The sequence below is a fragment of the Puntigrus tetrazona genome, chromosome 4 (genome assembly GCF_018831695.1).
Source record: "Puntigrus tetrazona isolate hp1 chromosome 4, ASM1883169v1, whole genome shotgun sequence".
NCBI classification, from domain to species: domain Eukaryota; kingdom Metazoa; phylum Chordata; class Actinopteri; order Cypriniformes; family Cyprinidae; genus Puntigrus; species Puntigrus tetrazona.
The window spans coordinates 20826468-20854147 of record NC_056702.1 but is presented as its reverse complement, the minus strand read 5'-3'; the positions used below and the strand labels follow the sequence as shown (position 1 = coordinate 20854147).

At 38.3% G+C, this 27680-nt stretch overlaps 2 protein-coding genes across 2 annotated transcripts in view; both read left to right on the top strand.

Annotated features, from left to right (window-relative positions):
• The window catches only part of LOC122342952 (NACHT, LRR and PYD domains-containing protein 3-like), a 924523-nt gene that overhangs the window by 638754 nt on the left and 258089 nt on the right, over positions 1 to 27680 (top strand). The window lies entirely within an intron of this gene.
• Positions 3615 to 6627, top strand: LOC122342279 (GTPase IMAP family member 4-like). Its single transcript, XM_043236077.1, has 2 exons — positions 3615 to 4107; positions 5822 to 6627. Exons 1-2 carry the CDS (start codon positions 3615 to 3617, stop codon positions 6625 to 6627), a joined length of 1299 nt encoding a protein of 432 aa, XP_043092012.1.

The following is a 27680-nucleotide window of genomic DNA, read 5'->3' as shown; positions in this document are numbered from 1 at the left end:
GTTTTGACCCGCGACTAGCCCGCCTCACGGTCACCCAATTGCCCTGCTGCAGGGGCTCTGAACCTGGAACCGAACAATGTACATGATTTACTGTACTAGTCGCATCCAAAGCAGTATCTACAGCCCTCGCATTCTTACTGTCCTCAATTAAAGTTTGGATACGTGTCTCTAATTCTAAAACCTTCTCGGTCAGCCTAGCTATTTCCCTGCATTTATCACACGTGAATCAACTCTAACAGAGAAGGATAAGCTATACATGTGACAGACGGTGCAAGTGACGATGCAGGGAGAAGCCATTTACTCACAGTAAGGATTCACTTACCACTCTTGTTTTGATGAGCTTGTGAAAACGGAGCGAACGAGCGCGAGGAACAAATGAACAGGAGCGGAAAAAAGCCAAGAATAGGCGCGAAAACGCGGGTGGGAGCTAAAGTGAATCGGCTAACGAGTACTAACTCACTGCCGAGTTTTAGATTAAAGCGAACTAACAGCAGTCGAATTTGTTAGATTAATTTGATAGTATCAACGGTATGTACACAGTGCAATTATATTTGATCTCTAGAGAAGAGTTGATAAATTGAAAAGCGAAGCTACACGCAGCTACAAACAAACCAACCTCTCAGCAGACAGGAGCAATCGAGCAGCATCAATAAGTGAGAATTATGAATTTAAATGTATTTTAATTATAACAAATTAATAAGAATGTTATGGCCAGTACAGCAATATAAGGATTTATTTATATTTTTAACACACATATATTATTTGAACACAGACATTTTGACTTACACCATAATATGAATGAATATTAAAGTTTTCATCAATTTATCGCAGACATTTGACCTGCCATAGTCGCACTCACGACCAGCATGTGAAAAACACTTAAATAGATAGCATTTGTTTAGATTTCCTGCCTGAGAACAGCACTTTGGATCACAGGTATCCGAGTTAACAAAGTGGCGTCGCATGGCTTGGATAGCAGCAGTAAGAAGGAAAACCATCACTATCATCAACATTCCCAGAAACGTGTATATTTGTTTACGGCACTTTCACATAGATAAGTTATAAATATAACACGTTTACTTTTTTTTCTTAGCAATTCAAATGCAAAGTTGTTAAACCACTAACTTTAGTAGCTAACACTGTCAGGGTTCGGTCACTTTTCTTCAACGTTCTTGGATGTATGCTAGGTTTAGATGTTGTCATTAAACTAGAGCTGCACAATACACACATGTAAATATTTCTTATATACACGTAGGCATGAATATTTATATATAGATATATACATACAAAACTGAAATTTTATTTTGGATGAGAATTTTTAATTTGGATGCGACACACAGTAAAACATACAAAACGACAGGGCAGTGTTAACACACAGGTAAGTAAAGGTAAGTAAACAAGTATCAAGACCACAAGGAAGACAACAAGTTAAATAAAAGACAAAAAATGTAAACTTCACTGATCCTAAAAGTGCTACTGTAGTGCAAATACAACACGTTTAAGATATAGCAGCGATGCAAACTTTAAGTATCTAGAACATAGTTAACGATGCAATAAGTAAAAGAGTTAACTATAAAATTAAGTATCGTACTAAGACAACTATAATTACGAAAACACACTCCAGTGTGTCAGTGTGTACAAGAGGTACCATATAGCTGAGCTGGACTGCACAGGTTTCATTGTCTCAAGCCACCATGATAAAGCTCTAACCAAAATGTCGTCCATCTTTTCGTTGTTTAGGTTGCTGAATGCGGCGCTTTAATCATGTAGCTTTCCGTCGGCTTATATCAGTTCTGAGTTCCTGTCAGCGGTGCGAATGCAACCAGGCAAACGGCCCTGGCAAACCTAAAGTTCCCGGGGAACTACCTGCCCGGCTACTTCCTGTAACATAGTTCCTATAATGATGCTGTGCGAAAGGGGCTATTTTTTTTTGAGGCGTGCTCTGCCCTAACTATGAAATGCCCTAATCAGTGGTGTTGTGTTGCCAGCAGCACTGAGCACTCAGCTTTGAGCACTTTAAGTTTAATAAAGATAAAGATTGAGTGTCGCGCAACTCTCAAGGCTGTATCACGATTAGTTATTAAGGCTCATCTGATGCAAGTTATGAGTTAAATGTCATCTGCGCCATCTCAATTCGGACAAAATTTCTAACTGGCATACACTGCTCACGTCAGAATTTGATCGACCTGTACAGTGCTGCATTAAGTCGTACACACTCATTGACTGATCTATTTTGAGGCTAAACGTGATTTATCTTGCTACTTACCTTTTTAATGTTCCTGACTATCTTGCCAGCTTCTGTCTCCAACCATCCATAATTATATATCCGAGTTATCTTGTCCTTTGTGTGCGATGATGTGTTTTGCGTAACATTTTTCCCAAAACGTTGAACCTCTGGATATCAACGTACTTTTACTTACCCTAAGTCTTAATGTCTGGTACTTCAGTAAACTGTTGATTATAGGTACACGGCAGGTTTTATGATTGGCATATGGAAAGATGTTTATTTGCATGCTTGTTTGCCAGCAGAGAATGCATTCCTGCTGCTGAATCTTTTCGTCATACCAAAACAATTCAAGCTCTTTATTTTCACTGAATATAGGTGCTTACTGTAAGATATTGTACTATGTATTGAACTAAACTTCAGATTGATTAAATTTTTATTTCACGTGTATTTAATTGTGACAAGTTCGACAGATTACGTTGTATTGGTACGATCATGATGTAGGGAGTTGTATGGAATGTACATCTAATCAGTCTGACCAGTTTCTGAGGTTTACTGTAAAGCAAACAAGTTTTAATTAACACACACGCATTAATAGTAGTGAACACAGCTGTAGCAGTTTCGTTTGCCTCATCGTAAGAAGTGACAATTGGGTTAAGATGGACAACCGTAGCAGACCATCCAGACAACGTGGTAACTATTTATATATGGATACATTGAAATAAACACATACTTACCCTACTATAATGTCTGAGAATAAAGTGACTGTGATTGAATTATTGCAGATTAAGACAAGGTTTTGTAGTTTAATGTACATTAAATTTCGAAGTTGATATTTTCGTAACAGTGGAACATCAGAAAAGTTCAACGACATTCCGAAGAAGTGACTTCAAATATAAATCTGCTACGAGCTGTGAGTTTTACATTTGAGTGTTTTTCTTTTTTTTTATTGTTGGGTGTACTTTCAAAATTTCGTAATACGATCATAGTACTTATTTGAGTAACATAATTTTAGTGATTTTATACTCTCAGCAACAATAGATAAAGCAAAGACTTGATTTTTTTTTCGTGGTTGTGGTTGTTTGGTTTTATGTTTTTCTTGGAGATGGATTCCTCATTTACTTTCTCTTTCTGTTGAGATCAGGTCAACACAAATAGTCACATAATAAACACATAACAAATCTTAAAACATGAAGACTAAATTAGTAAAAAAAAGCTAAAAAAAACAACTAACGTTTACATGGTTATTTTTGTAATTACAGTTTTTTTCAAGAAAGAGAGGAGAATATTACTGCTGGGGTCACACAATGATGTCAAAGCCTCCTGTGGGAACACACTCCTGGGTCGGCAGGTGTTCTCAGAGACACCATCCTCTGATCATTTGTTTGAAATGCATGCTGGATTGGTGTCAAAGACACGTCTGATAGTCATCAATACTCCAGATCTACTTGATCTTGCTCTCTCCTCTGAGGAAGAAGATGTGAGGAAATGTTTCCGACTGGCTTACCCTGGACCTCATGTCCTGCTGCTGGTCCTTAAGCCTGGCACATTTACAGAGCAGGATAGTGAAGCTCTAAAACTCATAAACATCATTTTTGGCGTAGGTTCCTTGGAGTATATGATTGCGGTCTTTATGTGTGAGAATCAAATGGAGTACTTGAGCACTGACAGCTATGATGTTGGCAGCAATGTGGTGGAGTCTCTTTTACAGACCTGCAGACAGCCAATCCACCATCTACAGAAGAAAGGGGGTCAGCTCCAGGTGCAGAAACTTCTGGATAGCATTGAGAAGATGTTGGAGGAAAATGGAGGCCATTTTTTTAAGATTCCTGAAGAATTACAGTCTGTTAAGGAAACAGACACAGTTTGCCAAACATCCAAGGGTAAAAAAAATCATCCTTTTCTTAATCCTTCTCTAAGGTTTAGCAGAAGCACCAAATAGAAAATTGAAATTTTTGTTTATTGCCTTTTGAAACTTTAATTTTGACCTTCAACCGTGTAGAGTCCATTGAAGTTCACTACATGGAATGTTTTTATCAAGAGCCTTACATTCTTTTTGACTGAAGAAAGAATTATGTAAACGTCATACGGTGGGTAAATTATCAGGAAATTGTCATTTAAAAGTGAACCAATTCTTAAACTGAGACTAGTTTTATTAACTTCGTCTAAGTTTCGAGTTTTTCGATTTTCATGTACAAATTCGGACTAACTTTTTGGTATTTGCGGGTATTACAGTAGCCAGTCTTAAAATTATTTAAATATATAATATACTTAAATACTTAAATATATTTAAATGATCTATAAGCGTGATTGTAAATCAGAACATTTTCCAGCTTGACACAATTTTGACACGTTGCCGTAACAACAATGTTTTGTATATCAATGTCCCCGTCAATCAGCCATGTTTTGACAATATTTAAAGCATTTTAAAACGACACAATTCCTGCTGCCAGTTGGTGGCACTATAACTTTGACTCATAATATTCACATTTATGCGATTGGCATCATAGAATGAACAAACACATTAATCACCCCAAACCACCCCAAACGGAAATCGTTCAATCGATCCTAAATCGTGTTGACAGAGTTTGGTGTGAACTGCTTGTTTCTGCTTGGAGGAGTATGAATTAATTTATAGCCAGTTTGACTGATATTTGTGATCCGTTTCATTAATGTCTAAACATGTCATCTGCCTCGAAACAAATGCCATGTCAACAGATTTAAGCTACCATTATCCCATAAACAGTTTTACATCGCCTGTGTTTTCACATTATTCTGATGAAGTTTAAAGCAAAGTCTCATGAATAATTAAATACACACAGATGCGTCATCGATGTACTATAGTCCACTGCCATGTCACAAATTGTAGATGTAGATTTTAAAATATTAAAATTCACCAGTTTTCTACAACAGTTAAAATTATCGGATGCTAGTATTGTCTTAGACGATGTGCAACAATCATCTTTGCAAAAATCAAAAAGTAGTCTGGGGCTTTATAACCTTTTAAGGATCAAAGTGTAAACTTACAAATTTTACTGTAGTGTGTACATGTCCTATGTCTTTAGTAGCTTGTTTAATTTTAACCACCAGTGTAGATATACTGGTAAATATAAGACCCATTTTTTATGCAAAAAAAGCATCTGACCTTATATGTTACAAACAGGGATTGAAATTAACATTTGGCCAATTTGGCTACTAAATTTTAAAGGGAGCGTAACACACATGATTTCATCTCATGTTATTCTTGAGCTCCTGGAGGTGTGCTGTCTGTGTGGAGATAAAGAGTGACGAAGAACCTATGTTGTGAAGAACAATTAAACTTATACAAACCCAGAAGTAAGATTGTTTTGCACAGAAATTATCAGTTTTATGCCCAATAGTTTTTTGAAATTGTAAATTTTTTTAAGCAACTGGAAGCAACCATTTTGTTCAGTACTAGGGGTGTGCAATATTGACCAAAAAAATTTTACAAAAAGTAACCTGCCAAATTGACTAGTGATGTTACAACTTTACCGGCATTTAGGTTAATTTTAAACCCTGGTTACAACATTTCTAATCGCATTTAGCATTGAAAACATTTGTTTTTGTTATTGACAGCCATCACTGGTACTGAGAAGAGCTCCAATGATGTAAGGATTGTATTAGTTGGAAAAACCGGAGTAGGGAAGAGTGCAACAGGAAACACCATCCTGGGGCGTGATGCGTTTAAGTCAGAGTGCTGCATGACATCTGTAACTAAGAAGTGCCAAAGAGCGAGTGGAGATGTCTGTGGGCGATCAGTGACCGTGGTGGACACACCAGGACTCTTCGACACAACCTTCAGCAATGACGAGATCCAGCAGGAGATCATGAGATGCATCGAACTTTCAGTTCCTGGACCACATGTGTTTCTGCTTGTGATCGCTGTCGGCCCATTCACGCAAGAAGAAAGAGAAACCGTTCAGTTGATCAAGTTGACCTTCGGACAAAAAGCAGAGACCTACACTATGGTGGTGTTTACACGGGGAGATTGCCTTGCAAAAAGTATTGAAGACAACATTAAGGATACACAACTCCAGCAACTGATCCATGACTGCGGAGGAAGATATCATGTGTTCAATAATAAAGAAAAAGATCCTGCTCAGGTTGTGAATCTCTTAGAAAAGATTGATGAGATGATTGTGAAAAATACTGACACTTTCTACAATGACAAAATGTTCCACGAGGCAGAGAGAGCCGTCAGACTCATTCAACAGTACAAGAGAAGAGAAGAGGAGGTCAGACTACAGATGGAGGCCATTAGAACTAAATATGAGTCTGAAATTCAAGAATATAAAGATAAACTAGAGGAGGAAAAGGCCAAAGGAAAAATGAGTGAAAAAGACAAAACAGAGGAAAAAAGACAGAGTCTGGGGCCACTGTAAATACGGAACAAATAAAATATAAATGCCATTTGGAGAAAAACAAGAATGAAGATCAAAAGCATATGAAGAAACAGAAAAATCCAACTTCGGGAAGAACAGATGAAGATACAGAGCCAGAAACAACACAAGGAGCCACAGGAAGAGAACTTGAACAAAATGGCAAGAAAAACTAAATTTAAAGGGTTTAAAACAAAACCCTTAACAGTGAAAAGACACAAGCAAAACAGCGGCAAAGGGATAGAGAGTGTTTTTGAGAAAAATGAAACAGGCGGAGAAGAAAGAACAGATACAATGAAACATACAGCTGCTGATCAGATGATTAAGAAAGATACAGAGAAACGTAGTAAAGACCAAACCGCGACGAAACCAGAAGACATTATTGAGAAAGCAAACGTGGATTATCCTAAATTATTTGAGGAATTGAGGGAAACGGTGAAAGATAGACAGCTGCTACAGCGGATGAGCGAAATAGAGGAACACATGCAGAAGATGGTGGAGGACATGAGGAGGTACAGAGACATTACTGAGATTCTTGCTTCAGAACTCAGAAGAATTCAAGACAAAAATTTCTATAACATTAATGGATTTCAAAAAGAAGAATCATGGAAAATGTGTGCTTCAGTGACATCAGATCTCGTATATACTAAATGTAAAGCTTAAAGAGTACTATGGAATACATACACATTTTATGTCTTTTTTATGGTATTATTATTTTAGTTTTCTCTTTATTTTGCAGGGCAGAAGAACAGGCTGGGAGATCAGACAGAAAATCAAGCACAAGTACCCGACCTCAACGTCTCCACATAGCAATTAGACCTGCTTAAAACATCAATCAATGCGGAAAGTAGCGATGTAGAGTAAGGCTTAATTCCAACAACAAAGTGATGTAGCTGCTTGTTCTTAGCTCGCACGTTAAACAATTCTTAATTTAGCTTTATTTTTTTGGTCTTTTCGATGGCATTGGCAAAAAATTATTCTTACTATCTGTATTTGTCCTGTTCACTTACCCTGTTAATAACCCTTAATCTACATATATCTGTTAAAGTCTGCAGTTACTGTATGCAGCTGTAATTTGGCGTATAAATAGAGTGCTTGGTTAGTGAATTTACATGAACTGTTTCTTTTTTGATATGTAATTATATATCGAATCATGACTTATGGTGTGTGCATACTTGTCATGTTTGGGTTTATTAGATCTCTTGTGCGATTGCTGTAAGTGCTGTTCATTTGAGGAAGTGTGAACATTGCTCACCAAACAAGTGGGCTGACACATGGCCTAGTTGGCAACGTTACGATGAAGACATTTGGGACGTTATCCGAATGTTCTCATATGGTCCTCTTTTAGTCGTATAATAATATTTCCGATATGACTTTAGGAAGAAGTACTAACACAACATTGTTTTTATCATGAAAAAAGTGTTTACCACCCTTAGCAGCAACAAATGGAAAAAAGTGTTTGCGATAACTTGCAATAAGTCTGTTACTTGAGCGCAGAACAAGTGGCTCACTGTGCATTGCTTTGGAGAAACATATAACAGCTTAAATTAAAGACTAGTTGAATTGTTGAGGGGCAATTTTATTAAATACCCAGATGTCTCTGTTAAAGTTTTCCAAGTACCCTATTTTATATGTGTTTCAATAGTAGTGAAATATGATCAAAGAATGCTTTGAAAATTAATCTGCATTGTTAATCCTTTTGATTTTTTATTTACAGAATTCACAAAAATCTAACCTTTCATTGGATAATAAGAATTTAGAATAAGGGGAAATATCATTATGAAATAAATGTTTTCTCTCAAATATACATTGGTCACAATTATTGGCACCCCTAGAAAATCTTTTGAGTAAAATAAGTGTATTCCCATTTATATGCATAATTTTGAGCACTCCAGGGTATTTATGAACATGAAATTATCCAGCAATGGCTTCCTGTTTCAATCAGAAAAAACAAAGATTATATTTCTGACGTGCTGCAAAACATAATTGAACTTCACAAATTAGTGAAGTGGCCTTAAGAAAAGAGCTAGAGCAGTGATAATTACCATTTCCATCATCAGGGCAATAATTAAGATTTACCAATCAACATAAAATGTTAGTTAAGTAATGTTGCTTTGAAGGAAGCAGAGTTGAAGCTGGCTGCGCATGTTGCGTACCACTCAAGCACCTTTAACTGTTGATCATTTATGAAGTGTTGTGGAAGAAATTTCCAAGAAAGGTATTAGTTTACATCTAATTAATTCAGTGATAGGACCAGTAGTGCATGAAGACCTTCTGGAGGATATAGGAAGTGGACAACACTCTCTTATTGTTAATGAGAGCACTGACGTCACAACCAGAAAACAACTATGCATAGTTATCAAATATTACAGCAAGAAGCTCTCAAAAATCATTAGAACTTTTGCAGGAATGGTAAATATAGATATTTGTGATTTATTGACCATAGCAAATGCTTCGTTCAAATTCCTGGATGACAACAATTGAATAGCATCGTTCTTGCAACTGATGGCTGTAACACAACGTGTGGGAAACATAACTCAGTGCTAAAGAAATTTTGTGTCCGCAATCCTCATATTGTCTACCTAAAATGTGTGTGCCATTCTCTTCAGCTCTGTGCAGTGTTTTTCTGTGTTGGTTTTCAAATGCAAAAATATTTTGAACTGTACAAAACCATGAATGTAGATGAAAGCTCTCTGAAGATACTGCAACTGTCTGACACAAGGAGCTTAAGTTGCATTTCCAGCTAACAGAAGACAGTGAGAGAAGCTATGCTGCAGAATTGCTGTACCAAATGTACAGTGACACTACTAACCTGATCTACCTAAAAATCCTCCAACCAATTGTTTTGTAGTTAAACAGACTTAATCAAATCTTTCGACTTGATAAACCTGATCTTTTAACAGATCTTCTAACATTTCACCTGTCCCTTCTTGAGCACATTGGTATGCCGATGACATTCCAGAGCTGGCAAGACATTGTGGAGTTTAACCTTTCTGATGAGAATCTTTTTCCACTTGATGCTGTAGACTTTGGGGTGCAGTTCCATATTGCTTTCTTAGAAGCCAAGGGAATAAGTGACCAAGCTGAAATGCAGATGCAGGGGCTACTTGCTGGAGCTATCAAAAGAGATTAGGAAGAGACTTCCAGATAACATTAAACAGTTAGAGTGTCACGATTTCTGTGGTTTCTCGGGAGAGAAGGAACGCTCGAGACTCGAAAATACAAATAAACTTAAATAGATTTAATCCAAAAATGGCTAAAATAAATGTACAAAAGGCAGGTAGAACAAAAACCACGAAAAGGAGCTCGGGAACAAAACAGAGTAACTTTGTAACGTTGTAACGTTGCAACATTGTAACATTGATGATCCGACAAGGTGAACACAAAACACAGGGCTTAAATACACAGGGAAATTAACGAGACACGGCTGAAGACAATTACACAATTAAACACAAAGGGAAGGCAGGGCACAGATAACACGTGGCACGAGACAAAACAATAAACAGAGTCCAGAGGTGTGACATAATGCCCCCTCCCAGAAGGTGCGTCCTCACTTAACCTAAAGTAACAACAAAAAAAAACAACTCAGAACTGGGGATACCGGATCTTGGGAGGAGGTTCTGGTGGAGGACGGCCCCCAGGAGGGGGCCAGCAGACAGGAGTCCAGGGGGTCACAGAAGGAGGGGAGGAGCCAGGAGGACACAGGAGGAGTCCGGAGCAGGAGGAGATCCAGAGCCCAGCCATGGTGGTCCACGGTGGCGCCGACGGAGGAGTCATGGAGGAGGAGCGGCCATCGACTCCATGGGTCCGACCGACGGCGGAGCAGGTGGTGCAGGAGACTGAGGCCGAAGCGGAGAGCCGAAGAGCCAGGGTGACGTTGAGGCGCTGGAGGACCAAGGTGACGCCGCAGGCTTTTGCGACTGATTCGGAGACGGGGACAGGAAGGACGCGGGCGGAGCCAGAGCGACTGAGGACTGAGGTGAAGCCGGAGGGAAGGATGAGCCTGATAGAGCCAGAGGGAAGGAGGGACGAGGTGAAGCCGGAGAGAGGAATCCCGAGGGCGATGGATGGTCGACGACAGACCAAGGCGGAGCCGGAGGGACGATGGAGCCTTGTGGAGCTGGTGGACTGACGGACCACGGTGGAGAGGAGGGAGCTAGAAGCCCAGGGGGAGCCGACGGGTCTACGAGCCGAGGAGGAGTCCGGGACTCGAGGCGGGGCGGTGAGGCGAGGATCGTCCACCCCGACGGTGATGGGTGACCGGCAGACCCGTGGTGAGCTCATGATGGAGAGCTGAGGATGGCGCAGGGGCTGCTGGGATCCATCGTGTCGTTGTATGACCAGGGTGGGAGGGTGGGAAAACTGGAGCGCGCCGCGCGCGGGCACTGGAGGAGCGCACAAGGCGCGGGCACTGGAGGAGCGCTCGAGCGCAGGCGGAACTCGGGGGCGCTGGAGCGCGGCCACTGGGACTTCGAGGAGCGCTTCGAGCGCGGGCACTGGGACTCGGGAGCGCTCGGGGCCGCGGGCACTGGGCACTGGGACTCGGGAGCGCTCGGGCGCGGGCACTGGGACTCGGGAGCGCACAGGGAACAGTCTCTGGGGTACATTCCTGAGAAAGGCTAACAGGGCGGCTGGGCGGGACCAGCGGGCTAACAACAGGACGGCTGGGCGGGACCAGCAACTCCAGGATACTACGGGAGGTGCCCAGTCTAAGTCCACATCATCCAGCTCCTCTTGCTAGATCCAGCAGCCCCAGTTGGATGATCACCTCATCTTCAACCGATGTGCAGTGGGTGGGAGCTCCACTCCGCACTCTCGCTGTCGGCTGTCTCCACCCGCGGCAAGCTCTGTTGCCCGCTCACGCGCACCTGGTCTGTGCGCGGTCGGCTCCGGGTCGGTGGCGCTCCTCCACGCTCTGTCGCTCTCCTCAGCGATAGTTCCATGATGCGTCCTAGACTGGGCGACTCGCGCCCCTCTGAACAGACACGGGGAGATGATGGGCTGGAGTTCTGGATCTGGAGTGGGGCTGGTGTCGTTGTCCTCCAGCGCAGCAGAGTCATCGGACGAATTGCGACACCAGCACCCACTCGATGTAAGCGGCGACGCTCTCTCGAGGGCCGTTCGGTTGAACTTTGCTCGTGTGGTGGTGTTCAGTCCTCGGAAGTAGATCGAGCACAAAAAGCCGTCCGGGAGCGTAGTCGTTCGCGAGGCGAGGGAAGTCCTTAGTATAGCCCTCGAGCGATCCTCCTGCTCCAGCAGGAGGATGAGAAATTTGAAGTCGTTGTAGGGGAATCCGCGAAAAACAAAACCAAAATAAACAAAAGGGGAAATCGCGCCGCTTTACTTTTATGGTTGGATCATCCTGTCAGGATTTCCCGTAGTTTCTCGGGAGAAGGAACGGCTTCGAGACTCGAAAACACAAATAAACTTAAATAGATTTAATCCAAAAATGTACAAAATGCAGGTAGAACAAAACCCACGAAAAGGACTCAAGGAACAAAACAGAGTAACTTTGTAACGTTGTAACGTTGCAACATTGTAACATTGATGATCCGACAAGGTGAACACAAAACACAGGAGCTTAAATACACAGAAAGTGTGAGACACGGCTGAAGACAATTACACAATTAAACACCACAAAGGGAAGGCAGGGCACAGATAACCGCATTACGTGGCACGAGACAAAACAATAAACAGAGTCAGAGGTGTGACATTAGAGGCTCTCAAATTCCTGTCATCGACTCATATTCTGTCTTCAAATAAGCCAAGAATTTATGAGCTTCCTTTTTTCCACCTATTCAAAGGAAATGTAGGAAAAGCAGAGCAAAAGTGCAGAATAATTCACACTCTGAAATGGAACAATAAAGAGGATGACGATGAAGATGTTGGCAACTTTACATTGAGTTTTCTTGCTTTGCCATTCAACTGTCACTGATACCAAACAAGCTACTGGAACAGGCTAGAGCAGAAGTCTTTGCTAAATATAATGAGGATTCGAGCTTACATGCAAAGAAAAAACATCTGCTGCCATGAATTTAAACCATCACCATGGATGCTTTCTCTCTTTACTGCTGAAATCTATTCAGTACTACCTGAGAAGAGTGGAGAAGAGAGCACAAAGTCTAAAACAAAACCACCCTGGGAGATTGTAGATACACATACATTACATCTGACTAGGCTCAGGAAATATCAACGAGGACATGTTCTTGTTAATTGTTTAAGATTGTGTAAAAAATACATGTGTTATAACATGGTTAAGAGAAAAAGACAAAAACTGTAACAGTGTGTGTGTGTGTGTACATCTGACACTGCAAAAATCAGAGCTAGTTTTCATTCCATTTGGGCAGGTTTTAAGTTGTCATTGGGCTGGAAATATTTCTTGGTCTTGGCAACACTGATGTATGTATTTCTTTGTGGTATTGTGGAAAAAAAATCACAATAGGTGTGTATTCAGTCTCCTTTTTCACAAAGGATCTGCTGGCCTGGCATGGTCCACAATGTCAGCATTTAAATGAATTAATACATTTGTGGTTATTTTTGTATTTATTAAAAACCATTTAAAAGAAATAACTCACTAAATGAGAACCTTTTCAACAGGAAATCAATATACTTAAATTATGAAAGATATCGCCGTATTGTGAAGAAACTTAATATATTATGAATATATTATTATATACAATAAAATATTACAATTCAAAAACAACAAAGTCATTATACGCACTGCCCATGTGTTAATGTCTTGACATTATTTTATTTCTTTTGGAGTTCTTTTGCGTCAGCTCGTAGAAAAATTCACCATCTTGGGAGAAAATATTTCACCATTTTGGATATTATTCTTACTGTAACATTCTTGTGTCTTTTGTGTAGTAATTTTAAGATACTTGAAAGAGTTTTCAACCACCGTATTTTATGATAAATTACACATATTTAAATTATTTTAAGTTATTTTAGTAATTATTACATTTGCAGTGACCCTCTCATGTCTACACAAAATCTCTTTTAAAAACTGTTTGATTTTCTATATTTTATGAAAGCCAAAAGACTCTGTTGTGATATCAGGAAGTGTTAGTGATAAGCATTCTGCTGTTACCAAAAGTATTATTGTTATGAGTGGGAGTTGTCATAAAAAAATGTCTTTTATGTAAAATCTTTGGAAAAGCATTTATTGCTTTTGTGGAACAATAGTCAAGTAGTCACAGAAATGATACAAGCAATTCAAATTTGCTCATTAACCAATTACAAATTAACAGATTACAGCTTTGTTCACAAATGTTGTTTACCAGGCGTATAATGAACAGCAAATTATATTTTTTTAAGTGACTGATAAAATATCTTTAACAATACTTCAACTTACACAACATTTAAACAAGAAATATATTGTTCACAGCCTTTCCATTCATTTCATTAGGATGTTAAACATACCTTCTCAATAATAAAAACCAAGGAGAGCATCCAAAATAATGGCAATAGGTTTTGCATCATTTGAGATTTAATCATTGCAGTACTAACAAAAATTGGTTCATAATGCACATTATAAAGCTCAGAAATATTTAAAAAAGCGGATTTAAATAAAATCAAAAACACACTTTGTTGTTGATGCAGTTGTGTTCTATAACTGTTTAAAGATTCTCATTAATAAAATTCAATTCAGCTGTAAAGCCCTAGCAGATGTCATGATACATGATACTATCTAAGAGTGAATCAAGCTCTAGATTATTTCTTACCCGAGGTTTTTCGACCTGACACAGAGAAACCGAGGCTCTAGGATAAAGCCTGAATCCAGCATATAGTGGCTCGGTGAATGTGGTGTTGAACGTGTGTAAGTGTGTGAGTGTGTGTGTGTCAGAGATGCAGTAGAAGGACAGAGTCCCAGCCGGCCAATCCAGATATGCTCCTACTCTTTTAGACAGGGTAGGACAAATTCCAGATACATCAGTGTTCTTATTATCGTGCCAGGCAGTACAAACGCATTGCCTAAAGTTAATCCAGAAAAGACACCAGGAATGTTCATTGAGACCAAACAGACAATCAATCCCTTCTTTTCTGCTGACTTTTTTATATGTAACAGCAACATGACCATTGCCGTTGAATTCAGTCTCCCAGTAACAGCGTCCGGTCAGAATCTCTTTACACATAACACTACTGCGTAGTGCTCGAACCTCTCTGGATGATCGGGATAGGTTGCTCCTCTTTGACATGCGTCACTGTTCTGCTCTCAGACATCAAGAGAGCTTGTGTGTGCTGTGTTTTGGATCAGTGTGAGATACTTAAAAATCTGAAGACAAAAAGACATCAAAACCTGGAAAAACTGAGTACAAAAAAATGGAAACTGAAAACAAACTTACATTTTTGCAGTCCTGGGAGTGATTCTAGATTCTTCATTATGGTCCCACACTGCAGAAAAAAAATAAACAATGCCAGTATATTACATTTCGTCTCAGTTGCTTACATTCTCCAAATCTTTTGAAAGTTAATATTTTAATAGGCAGGGCTATCACAAACTTTTGATACCAATACTTTAAAGGGATAGTTCACCCCAAAAATGAAAATTAGCCTTACAGGATTCAACAGTAGGCAGAAGTGAGAGAAAGTGTTTATTATGTTTGAAATATGGATATTTATCTTACAAAAACGCATGGTTTAGCTTCACAGGAGGCTCCTTCATTCACCCCCTTTCCAAGGTGAGTAAGACTATGGGTGAACTATCCCTTTAAGCTACAATGTTTTCATTAATGATACTGATACCGATGCTGATTATTACTTAAATGGCTATGTCATTATATTCATATTAGTGAAGTCAAGATCATTAAAATAAAACATACTAGACATTAATATCAATTTATCTACAAAATCAAATAAAATTAATAAAATATAAATAAAAAATAATTTTAAATACAAATAAAAATGTGTACCAGTAAGACTACAAATTTTAGCCTAGAATTATAGGAGGATTTTTTTTTTTGTCAGAACTATGCCATGCACTTGAGTTTTCCAACGCGCAGTGTGGATCCTTCAGTCTGTCAGAGAGCAGCTTGATTCCTATATCTCCTGGGTAATTGTAGCTCAAATCCAACTCTTTCAGGTGTAGAGTTGATGTCAGAGCTGAAGCTAGATAACAACATCCAACCTCTGTCACCATACAACCAGATAATCTACAAAGAGAAAGGAAATGGATTGATTGATCAAGCTCCTGGGTAGTATTTTAAGTTTATGGATGACGAATATATGGCTATTCAAATTATAAAAGACCACAAGATTTTAACAGCTTAAACATTTTAGAATTAATATTGGTATTATCACTGTCATTTTCAACCAATATACCCAAAATATAAACATTTTTCTTTAGCATTTGAGATAATATAACAAAATGATTTTTAACACAATTTTAACAAATGATTTTAACAAATATTTTAACAAATGATTATAAACACAATTAAGGCGAGGAACTGTAGGTGAATAGATTTTCGATTACACTGATAATTGCAAACATTTGTTGTATTATAAGCTAATTTTGCATACATTTCTGGAACAATGTATGCAAATTAGTAATAAAACATAAACATAAACATTGTATATTATCAAGTAAATTATGCAAAACCCTCTGTAAAAAAACTTTGAGATATACACAGGTATAAAAATGTAAAGTCTGGTGTGTGAAATTACTAAAGTGGAGATATATGGCTCTGTGTAGGAGAGAAACCTCATTTGAAAAACAGCCTTTAAAAATATGCATGGTAATTAAAATCTATTGATGCAAAACAGAAAAAAAGAGCTATTGAACAAACACTTAACAGTGTCTTTTGGATGTTTTCTTTCCACTAGTCAATATTTCAAATATTTTAAGGAAAACCAAAAGCCCCAAATCTCAATTTTGGCAGGAAGTGCATGAAAAATCTGGAGTTTCTGCCTGTAGTATCTCCTTAAAAGAAGTCTAATTCAACTAATTAAATTGACTTATAACTAATTCAAGATCTATCAAATACTATAACTATGTCAGAATCAAATGCATAATTATTATTTTGTAGTTCTATGCTTACACAATCCTAATATCTCCAGTTTACAGTTGGTACTCTTTAGTCCATCCCAAAGCATCTTCACTCCTGTGTCTTGCAGATCGTTGTTACTCAGGTCCAGCTCTCTTAGAGGAGATTTGAATGAGTGTAGAGCTGAGACCACAATTTCACAGCTCTGAACAGTGAGATTGCATTCAGCAAGACTGAAAGAAACAAATACATATTGTATGATTGGCTCCTGATTGATGCTATGACCTGATTGGTGCAGAGTGCTTTAAAAATCCATGATTGCTTCCTCTGTAGTCATCTTGTGTCTTAAACAGACAGAGTTTGTATGTGTTAGTGTATTGTCGTTAAAAAAAAAAAAGAGACATTATGAGTGTTCATTAAGTTTGTGTCAGCGGAAATGCCTTATGCGATTGAACTCAGTGTTGATCTAATTCATCTTAATATATTTTTTTTTTTTTTTTTTTTGAACAATCTCATAAGAATAAAAAGTACTTACAGAACTTTTCTGCAGTTGTTCACAGCTGAGTATCAGTCTTCTTCTGCCCTCCTCTGATGTGTTGTGCTAACTTTGGGTCCAGCTCATCAGCACCTCCTCTGAGATCAGAGGCATGCAGGTGATTGATAAGACACTGGCGAGAGTGAGATTTCTCTGAGTGTTTGTCTGAGTGTTTCAGAAAATCTTGAATCTCTTTGTAAAGCGTCTGATCTTTCATCTCCAGCAGACAGAGGAACAAATTGATGGATCTTTCAGTTGGAAAGACATTTGCCAGACTTTATTCTATTTTTGGCATGTACTGTGAGGTTTTTTATTGATGCTTTCTGAACTGTTTACTGTGTATGTAAAGTAGATTCTTTAGAGTCTCTGATTAGACTCCAGTGAGATACCCAGCAGAAATCGCAAAACAGATCCAGCTGTCCATCCTCTCTCTGAAGGGCTTTATGTACAGTGTCCCTATGGAGATTATGTACTTGATCCAAATATTGCAATGTGTTGTCATTTTTTTATTATATAATATTAAAACACATAGAAAGCAGCCAAGAAACTCTTGAAAGCTCAGATGAATAAAGCAGTAGACTTTCCTCTGATGAATCACACTTTCCTCCTTAAAGATCTCAGTGCAAATCCCAGAATACACTGACGCGTCAGTGACATCTATGACCACTCTCAATCAGGTCCTCCTCATAGAACATCACATTGCCCTTCATCCAGCTGTTTGAAAGGCCAGTTCGGCAAGTTTCACAATCACTTCTATGTTGGAATGCAAAGTTTCTCTGTATCTTTCTCTTCAAACTTCTGATTCCTCCTATTGATCTGAATCAGCAGGAAGTGAATGTACATTTCAGTGAGAGTTTGAGGGATGTCTTCACTCAGATCTTCTTCCAGGAGCTTCTGAAGCACAGTGGATGAGATCCAGCAGAAGACGAGGATGTGGCACATGATGTGAAGGCTTCTTGATTTTCTGATATGGAGATGATTCTGCTGGCTTGATTCCTATCACTGATTCTCTTCCTGAAATATTCCTCCTTCTGAGGCTCATTGAATCCCTGAATTTCTGTCACGGTTTATGTATTTGGAGGCATCTGATTGGCTGCTGCTGGTCTGGTGGTGATCCAGATGAGAGCAGAGTGAAGCAGATCTCCTTTCAGGAGGTTTGAAATCAACAAACCCAATGATGAAGTCTCAGTCACATCAGAAACTTTCTCACTGTCCAAGAACAGTTCAATTTTGTTTTCATCCAAACTATCAAAAGATGAACACAACTTTACACTCCTCATAAGTCTTTTTATGAGTCCAGATCTTGAAGTTCAGGATTAAAGTCCAGCAGAAGTCTGTGAAGAGATTGTACTGGTGATCTTTAATCCAAGTTCAGCCTCTCTCGAAATGGAAGCACAAACATGAAGTCTACATCCTGATTGGCTTTTCCCTCTGCCCAGTCCAAAATGAACTTCTGCACAGAGACAGTTTTCCCAATTCCAGCGATTCCTTTAGTAAGAACAGTCTTGATCTGGTCCTTCTCCTCACATCCTGGTTTAGGTAAGGCTTTGAAGATGTCATTGCAGTAGATTGGAGTGTCTTTTAAGTGTTGTGCTCTAGTTGTGTTCTCCATCTGTAAAACCTCATGTTCTTTATTGACCCCTTCACTTTCTCCCTCTAAAATGTAGAGCTGTTATTGTAGATACTGTTCAAATAGGGTTTGAGTCTCTTGTAGTTCAATTCCCTCAAATAATCTCTCTCATACTTGTTCTTCATGCTGTTTTGTACAGAACTTTGACTTTTTGAAAAACAATATCTTTCTCTTCAAAGCTTTTGGTTGGCTGACTTTACGTTTTGGTTTTTTTTGTTAGTCAGGGAGTATTCCAACCCACTGCTGAGAAAAAAAAATATTTATGACAAATGCAATAAAATTTTTGTCTATATAATAAAATATATAATACATCTCTTAAATATATCAACTCTAGATACAGAATAATTGGGAAATTTTGAGAAATGCAATAAGGAACAAGAATCTGATTTGTTAAAGGATTACTCCACCCCAGAATGACAATTTAATTTGTCATTAAATCACATAACCCATGTTATTTCAAACATGTAAAAAAGCTTTGTGTATCTTTAAAACCCAATTTAAGATTTTTGATGAAAACTGTGAGGTTTGTTACTGTCCCATTGAATGTCAAATTGCCAACAATTCACGTTGTTACACCTAACGCAGAACTGCATACGTAATGTCGCGTACATTCCAAGATGGTGCTATGTGACATTACAATTCCGAATCTCTGAATAAAGTCAGTATTTGTTTTCCTCCTGTACAAAAAAATATTCTTGTAGCTTCATAATATTATGGTTGAACCACTGATGGCAGATGAAGCATTCAGACAATGTCTTTCACACTTTTCTGGACCTTGACAGTGGTCGATATTCAGTGGTCAATGGGACAGTCTCAATCTTCCCCTGTTGTTATCAAAAATATCTTAAATTGTGTGTTCGAAAGATGAACAAAGCTTTTGTGGGTTTGGAATAACAAAATTAAAATTTTAGGCGGAGTAACCAGCAAATTATATACAGAAATTTCATTTCACTGACAAAAGCAAAAAGAAAGGTTTCCCAGAGTCTTTGCGGTCCAACTCTAGTATAAATATAAGCAATTCTGAGACTAATGTCAGCAAGATTTTTACATTTTTAAATAAGATAAATTACAGGCATCTCAAATCTCTTATGTGTATGATATATAATTATCTAATTAAAGTCAGAGTCGTGTGAAATATTTTCTTTGTACTTTTATCAGAAAAAAAAAAAAAAAGTAAAACTACAAATCACATTGTCATGTTTTTTGAATACAATGTGTGTAAAATTCAAAAGTTTTGTTGTTTCCTATCAAAGCCACACTATCTTTAGTCAACATGGAGATATTTATGCTAACAAAGTATCAGAGAGGTCTTAAGTTTCACCAGTGAGTGCAGAAAAGGTGAACTTCATAGAGTCATAACTTCTGCCAAGACACTGCGTGCGTGGGTCCAGGAGATTGCTGCCAGATTTTCTCACTCTTTTCCTGCTGATAACTGACAAACAAACAAAACAAAATTATGGTTTTTAGCACCACTACCAGTTTGTTTATTGAGTCAGTTGATTCAAGCACTAGTTTACATCCAAGCCTATCTTTAAAGCTTTACCAAAGCAATTTTGTAATAAAAGCATCTGCATTTGTTACCTGATTTCAGAAGTCATGACTTCATTCAAATAAGCAAGGTGTGGACAACTGTATGGAGTGTTTGGAGCTTCTGAGACACACAGCTGAAGTCTGAAGGCTGCTCTTCTTGGCATCTGATCAGCACCAGACTCTTCTGTTTTTCTGCAGGACTTGTTTTAGATTTGGAGTTCTCCTCCATTCTGTCCCCTCACTGGGATTCAATTTAGATGCAGTGACCTTTCTTCCTCAAATTGTTTAAACAATTTCACGCCTAAACTTGCGGAAAAAAAAAAAGTTAAAGAAGCTTTATATACCCTCGTTACATCTTTTTAGTCTCAGAGCCTCGAGACATCACGCTCACAACATCTGATGTATCACGACAACAAAAGTGGAAACAGCAGATGGACATCATAATATCAGTGATCTACTGCTTTTTCTGCAGTTTCTGGATGTGAAAAGCGTCAAATTTGAACCACCAGATTTGTGGAAATAAATTCTGCAAGCGTAATAAAATGGGTTAATTGCCTTTTCAGTACTAAAGGTTATATTTTTAAGCGAGAAAAAATATTTTTGGAAGCTAAAATCATACATTTCTACTAGCCATACTAATTCTGATAGCTTTTCAATAAGAGCAAATTAAGGAAATTTTTGGTGTTGGCAACATAAGATTGACTCATTTAAATCAAGCAGACTTTGTTTTCAGACCTCTACATTCTTGGAGAGGACCTCTTGAGTCTTATTGTATTTGAAAGGTTGTGCTCCATTTGCATTTAAAGAAGAACATGGAACAACTACGTTGAATTCTGGAGTTGTTTGTAAACCATTTTGTCCGTTGCTTGCACTAACTTGCGAGAAACCAGTTGTTCTTGTTACATTCAATTGTTTTGTTTATGTCATAAAATAAACAGCATCTACACAATTTCATCAATATCCAGCAATTTACACTAGTGCCTTTATTTGAATAGATTTTAAACGCATTATTGCAAAAATATATAAATCAAACATGAATAAATCAAATGATATCACTCATTGTCATTTCCCGCAGTTCAGAGTAACCACCTTTGTCTGTCGTTTAAGAATATGCAAAAATACAAACATCAGTCTAGAAATCCCATATTCAATGCTATGCACAAATACAAATAGCAGCCCAGTTTTACCACCATAGCTTAGCAAAATTTTAGACCTGCACAAAACATACAGGCGTTTAGATTCCGGTTATTGAAGAACTTTACTTTCATTTAGCTTACATGGAATCAAGTTACTTAGTCTTTACAACTCCACCCACATTAAAAAGTCACCTTATAGTCAAATGAACTGTTCATAAGGGTGGAGTGTTTCCTACAAAGATGATTGTATAGATACTTTTTGTATATGACCTCAAAAGAGATTTACAACCATCTTACAACCAGTCAGTTGCTTACACTAACTTTAGAAACCAGTTGTTCTAGATGCCATCTGGTGTTTTTGCCTGCCTGAGAACATGAACAACAGCTACACACTGCACATCTACACAACTGGGATATCCAAACAATCTTCATCTCTGTTTGGGAGCCTAAAATTGATGACGAGAAGACATTTGCTCTACCATCACTACAGACATTCTGATGTTGCTTAAAGAGAAATTATATTGACAGAAAATACAAGATTATTCTTGGATTGCATACATAACAATAATTAAACTATGTTTTTAGGAGTGTGTATTATTACGTGCTTACAATGTCTTGAGGACTTCAATGAGCAGCTGGCATTTTTCATATTCTGTGTTGAAAATAAAGCTTTTCAATATTCAAGCTAAGTCACTCTTATCAGGAGCATTTTAGCCATTTTTCCTAAAATTGTACACACAGCTGCATCTGAAGTGGCATGATGTATTATTTAATTAAGAACATTTTGTCACCGAGGTTATAAATGCATTTAAAATCCTTTTTGTATATAAAAAACATAAAATGTTGAATACCATTATTTAAAATGATGTAAATAATAGAAAAACTTTAAAGAAACCGTCACTGTTAAAAAGAGTATGAGTCACACAAGAGATTGAACAGAAATTATTTAAACAATTGATTGTTCTTCATAAACTAAACTTTTTAAAATATATTTTGTGATTGACTATAAAGCAAAAAACAATACCCAGTGGCAATACAAATTTATAAACCACATACCATAAGCCAAATACTAAGCATTAATTTGCATGACATTTTACTGATTATAAATTAGTGACTGCAGTTCAGTATATATATATAAGTAATGCATTCATCACCAATAACTGTGTCATCACATGTGTATGTGATATTTATGTCACATGTGGCAATATATTAAGTAAACAAGCAGAAAGGATTGCAATGAACCATCCTATTGGACACTGTGAAGAATACAAAGAAAAGGACAAGGTGGATGGATAAACATCTGCAGGCGGAAACATTTTCTTAAGAATGTAGAACACAAGGATATAGAAAAGAGCTTCACAACCATGTATGTAGAAGACTTTACAACCATGTATGTAGAAAATAATCATCAGTTTGTCATTGAAATGACTAAATATTCCATGATAAATTAAACATTTTCATTAAATGAAGTTTTCAGCCTTGCAGAAAGGCTGTCCTCTGTAACTGTATTCTTAGAGTGTTTGGAAACTGGCTAAATCAGCATGCATGTTGTAATTTGAGACTTTACAGACACACCCATCCTGCCTGCCACTCAGAAGCAGGAAACTCCTGGCTGAGAGGCAAGCTAAAACTCAAGTGTGACTGAGACCGTTGACTGTATGTTTACGCTACTTGTCTTCGTGCGAGTAAAATGGCAAGAAGCCCGATTTTCTCAAGAGGATTTCATGTGTGTCTGGTGTGTCTGGATGTCCTGAAGGATCAGTGACCATTCCTGTGGACACAGTTTCTGTATGGGATGTATAACAGATTGCTGGGATCAGCAGGATCAGATGATGAGCCTACAGCTGCCCTCGAGTACGGAACGACCTTCATTCCAATACCTGCTTTATCTAAAAACAACTTGCTGGCTAAAGCGGTGGAAAAACTGAAGAAACGTCCACGCTCACTCTTACGCCGAACCTGGAGACGTGCAGTGTGACGTCTGTGCTGAGAGAAAAAAACAAAAGCCGTCAAGTCCTGCCTGATGATTGTCTGGAATCGTATTGTCAAACTCATTTCGACCATCATGAGGAATTTCACTCGCATAAGTGCCACAAAGTGATTGATGCCACTGGACAGCTGCATGAGAAGATCTGCTGTCAACACGACAAGCTTCTGAGTTTTTTGTAAAACTGATCAACAGTTTATATGTGTGATTTGTACGATGTATGAGCATAAAAACACAACACTGTATCAGCTGCCACACAGTGGATGGAGAAACAGGTACAAACACAAAAATGCACTACGGCTTTTATAAAGAAAGCTGTCAGATTAAAAATTCCAGGATTGCTTCGTGTTCTTGGACTGTGTTATGTGTGAAGTACTATGAATGATCACTAGATGGCAGTCTAACCTCCAATAAGCGGACACCGAGGACGAGAGACAGTTTAGTGGTTGGAGTTCAGGAGACTTCTAAAACAAAACAAAAAAAATTGCATTCATGACAGTATAACAGTACTTTTATTGCTTTGTTTTCAAGCAGCTGAAGGAGACACAGGAGAAGGTTCCAGCAGAAATCCAGCAGAGGAAGATCTTCAGCAGCTGAAAGACGCTATGAAGTCTCATAGGTCAGTATAAGAACACAAGAATTCAAACTCTCAGCACCAGTCCTGCTGCCCAGCTCACTGTAGCAGTTGTGATGTATCTAACAGAAGTTCTGCGCAGACAGCGGTGAGACAATGGGAGGATCTTACTGGAAGCTCATCAGCTCCATTGAGAAAAAGAGCGCTCTGAGTTCACACAGATGATAGAGATCAAGGAAAAGGCTGCAGTGAGTCGAGCTGAGAACAACTGGAACGACTGGGCAAGAGATCAGCTGATCCCCAGGGAGGAGGCCTTCGCTGGGCTTTACAAACACAGGATCATATCCATTTTAGCCCCAGTAACAACAAATCTAGACAAATGGGATCATACTAGAGAACAGGCAAGATCCTGCTGTGATAGGAGACTCACAGAGAATATATATATATATATATATATATATATATATATATATATATATATATATATATATATATATATAATAGAAGATATTTTCAGGAATTCTGTCAGCTGATATTGAATAGACACTCAGAGGCTGAGCAGACTGCATTAAGCTTCACATAAAATCACGGAGGAGCCACAAATTACAAATTTTAGCTATCAGACTTTGTTTAAGACAATATTTGCAGTTTACTGATTTAGGAATACACTGTATTACTTATCTAAGGTACTATCACACCTGGGCGTTTGTTTCAGAACCAGTGCGTTTCCCCATTGGATTCGGTCGGCAAGTCGCCACAGCAATGCAGATCCACTCGGCAAAGCGGTCAAGACAAGTCAAAGAAACTTGAAGAATCCCTCAAGCTGCTGTCTTTCCATCCTGTCCATCTTAATAGTATTAGGTTGGCAGTAACGCTGACTGATCGAGATTACGCAGCCTACTATTAATAGAATCAACAACAACCAGATACATTACATAATTGTTGTTATTAAATTAAATATTTGAGTTAAAGGAAGGCACAATATGTAAGTTTCGCAGCTAGAGGATTGCATTTTCCGAGAAACAGAGCGAGGCTCAGGCCAGACATGGAGCATGGAGCATTGTTTGTGAGGGTAGAGTCTCTTTACTCTTTAGTAAGGTTTTGTGAAGCCCTCTCCATTGGAGGCATCATGCTGATTCTAGTTTTATTTCAGTGTTTGTTCGATACAACTAACGCATGTCAGTTGGTTTCGTTTACTTTTTCAGGATTCAGGATTTTCCATAATTTGCAAGTATAATCGTGATCCATGATAACCGGATGCACTGCGCACAATAGATAGCTACCACTTCACGCATTTTATCCACATGTGTTGTCGTAGTATCATAGGTGGAATCTATTGCGTCCAGATAATATCTATAAATTAGATATTATAGCGGATAATATATTGCTTCATTGATAGCGGCGACAACCGGGATGGGTTATTATTCAGGTGACATAAATGCTTGTTCATGTCAGAAACCAGCGGATCAGTTTTTTGGAACCAGTTCAATGAGCGAACTGTCTAAAGGAGCAGTTCACAGGAACAAGCCGGACTTTACGTGTACTGATCATGCTCACTTGAGTAAGTTGCTCTTCAGTGATTTTAAACAAATGGCATTCCTCCACAACTGCTGGTAAAAGTCATCTACTATGGTGTAGCTACAAATTAGTGGTAGTATGCTGAGCGGTAGTTAAATGAAGTAATTGTAGTTGCCACGCCCAGTTGCCACTCTCTCAGATATCTGTCATAATTAAGATATATAACTACTATTTTCTTTTATTTTATTTTCTGTTTTCTCTAGAGCGTTCAGTGTCTCTCAGCACCACCTGAATCTACAGAAGTACCCAACATTCTCTTGATTCTCTCTTACTCTTTGCAGTAGCGTTAGAGAGATCTCTCCAGTCAGCTGAGAGACAGAGCTGGAGGATTTCTGGAAAGGGCTCAGAAACAGAGAGTAAAACTCAGAAAGAGGTAAAGTGCTGAAGATTTGAAAAGATCTGCTCATCTCGAAGCAGGTTCTCAATTATTTAATATCCGTAGAAAACCACATGTCTTGGGCAGAATCTTTTTCCCATGACATAACAATATCCTGTGTGCCATCTGTGATTTCCACAGTCCATTCCTGATGTAGTTTCCCAGGACCAGGAGCAAACCCCCCACCACAATGCCAAGCCACTGAGAAAACAAGCTGAAAAATCTAGAAAGTAAAAGAAAGATGTATAGAAGTGTTATAAATTGACCACGTAAATGATTTGCACATATTGACATGCTACTGAGACTACTGAGGAGTGCAGATACATTATAAAAAAAACAAACCAAATAGATTCATAATTTCCCGATTTTGATGCATTTTATCTCCATCAGATTCCCATCATATCCTCTGGATCAAATACAGCACACAAGCGGCTTTATCTGTCTAAGAGGAACAGAGTGATTACTAATGTCCACAGAACAGCCGTACCCATAGTCATCCAGACAGATTTAGTTTTTGGCTTCAGGTGTTGAGTAAAGAGTGTGGACGCTGTTACTGGGAGGTGCAGTGGAGCCAGGATGTATGGTGTATGTATATATCGGTGTCATATAAGAGCATCAGAAGGAAGGAAAGTTATAATAGTTGGTTTGGACATAGTCAGTCCTGGAGTCTGTACACTGTCCTTCAGATTCTCATTCATCCACAATAAGATAGGGCCAAGCCTCCTGTAGCTTCAGTCGTAGAGTACACGGAGTGTTGTGGATGAGGCGCAGAAATTCTGTCCTTCTATAGCCATCTCTGACTATGAGCCTCATCACACAGTCAGATACATTCACACAGCCCCTCTACCCTGGCTTTGTTTATTATGATTATTCATCAGTGAAACTGTGTTAAAAGAATCAGAATAGATTCACAAATTCTACCCGTAATGCTTTGAGCTGCATCATAAATCAGTGACAGTGAGATGATGATGATGATATCAGTCATATATCTTTACGATGTATCCGGCAGCTTGTTTCTTTCAATCGATAAATCAGTTCCAACAATAAACACAAAACCAGTCCTAACTGAAAAGAAACAATATCAATGTCAATATTTGGTTATATGTGACCCACTCTGTGAGAACTAAAAAGTCTAAGAATCTCATTTGTCTAATTTGAGTACTCCACTTAACCATAAAATGACAAAATAGGTCATTTTGTTTATTACTATAAAATAGGTTATATACCAAGTTCGAGATAAAATTAAAAGGCAATCTTACCCCAAAAAGTGCATTTATGGAGCTGTATTTATTCACGAAAGCAAATGATTTGCAAAATGTGTAACAGAATCATTTTGTTTTGTATTAGTTTTTGTCTAATAATTTTTTTCTTCCTGTTCTCATGGGTAAAACTTTTTAATATGCACATTGTCTTTTGCCATGATGTGGCTGAGTGAAGGATTTCCCCTCAATATCCCTCACTGTCTTTCATCTTTCATGGTAAACAAGTTGGATTGAGAATATGCATGGAAATTATGTGCAGATGAGGCTACTGATGAAGTAAAACTAGACTTCACAAGCTCAATTCACAGTGATTTCTGGAGGAGATGGGGTGGGAATGCTCAAACATAATCTTTTCCTGACTGGGATGTATAAAGAGATTTTTGCGCAGATTTTGTTGTGTGTGTGTGGTTTTGTATTCAATGTTTGTGTGCATACACTTTTTGATTACATCTATAGAGAAGAGAG

Coding starts and splice junctions, on each gene's coding strand:
- LOC122342279 (XM_043236077.1), top strand. CDS start 3,615: ATGCATGCTGGATTGGTGTCAAAGACACGTCTGATAGTCATCAATACT. Junction 4,108..5,821: donor AGTTTGCCAAACATCCAAGG/GTAAAAAAAATC, acceptor TGTTATTGACAG/CCATCACTGGTACTGAGAAG.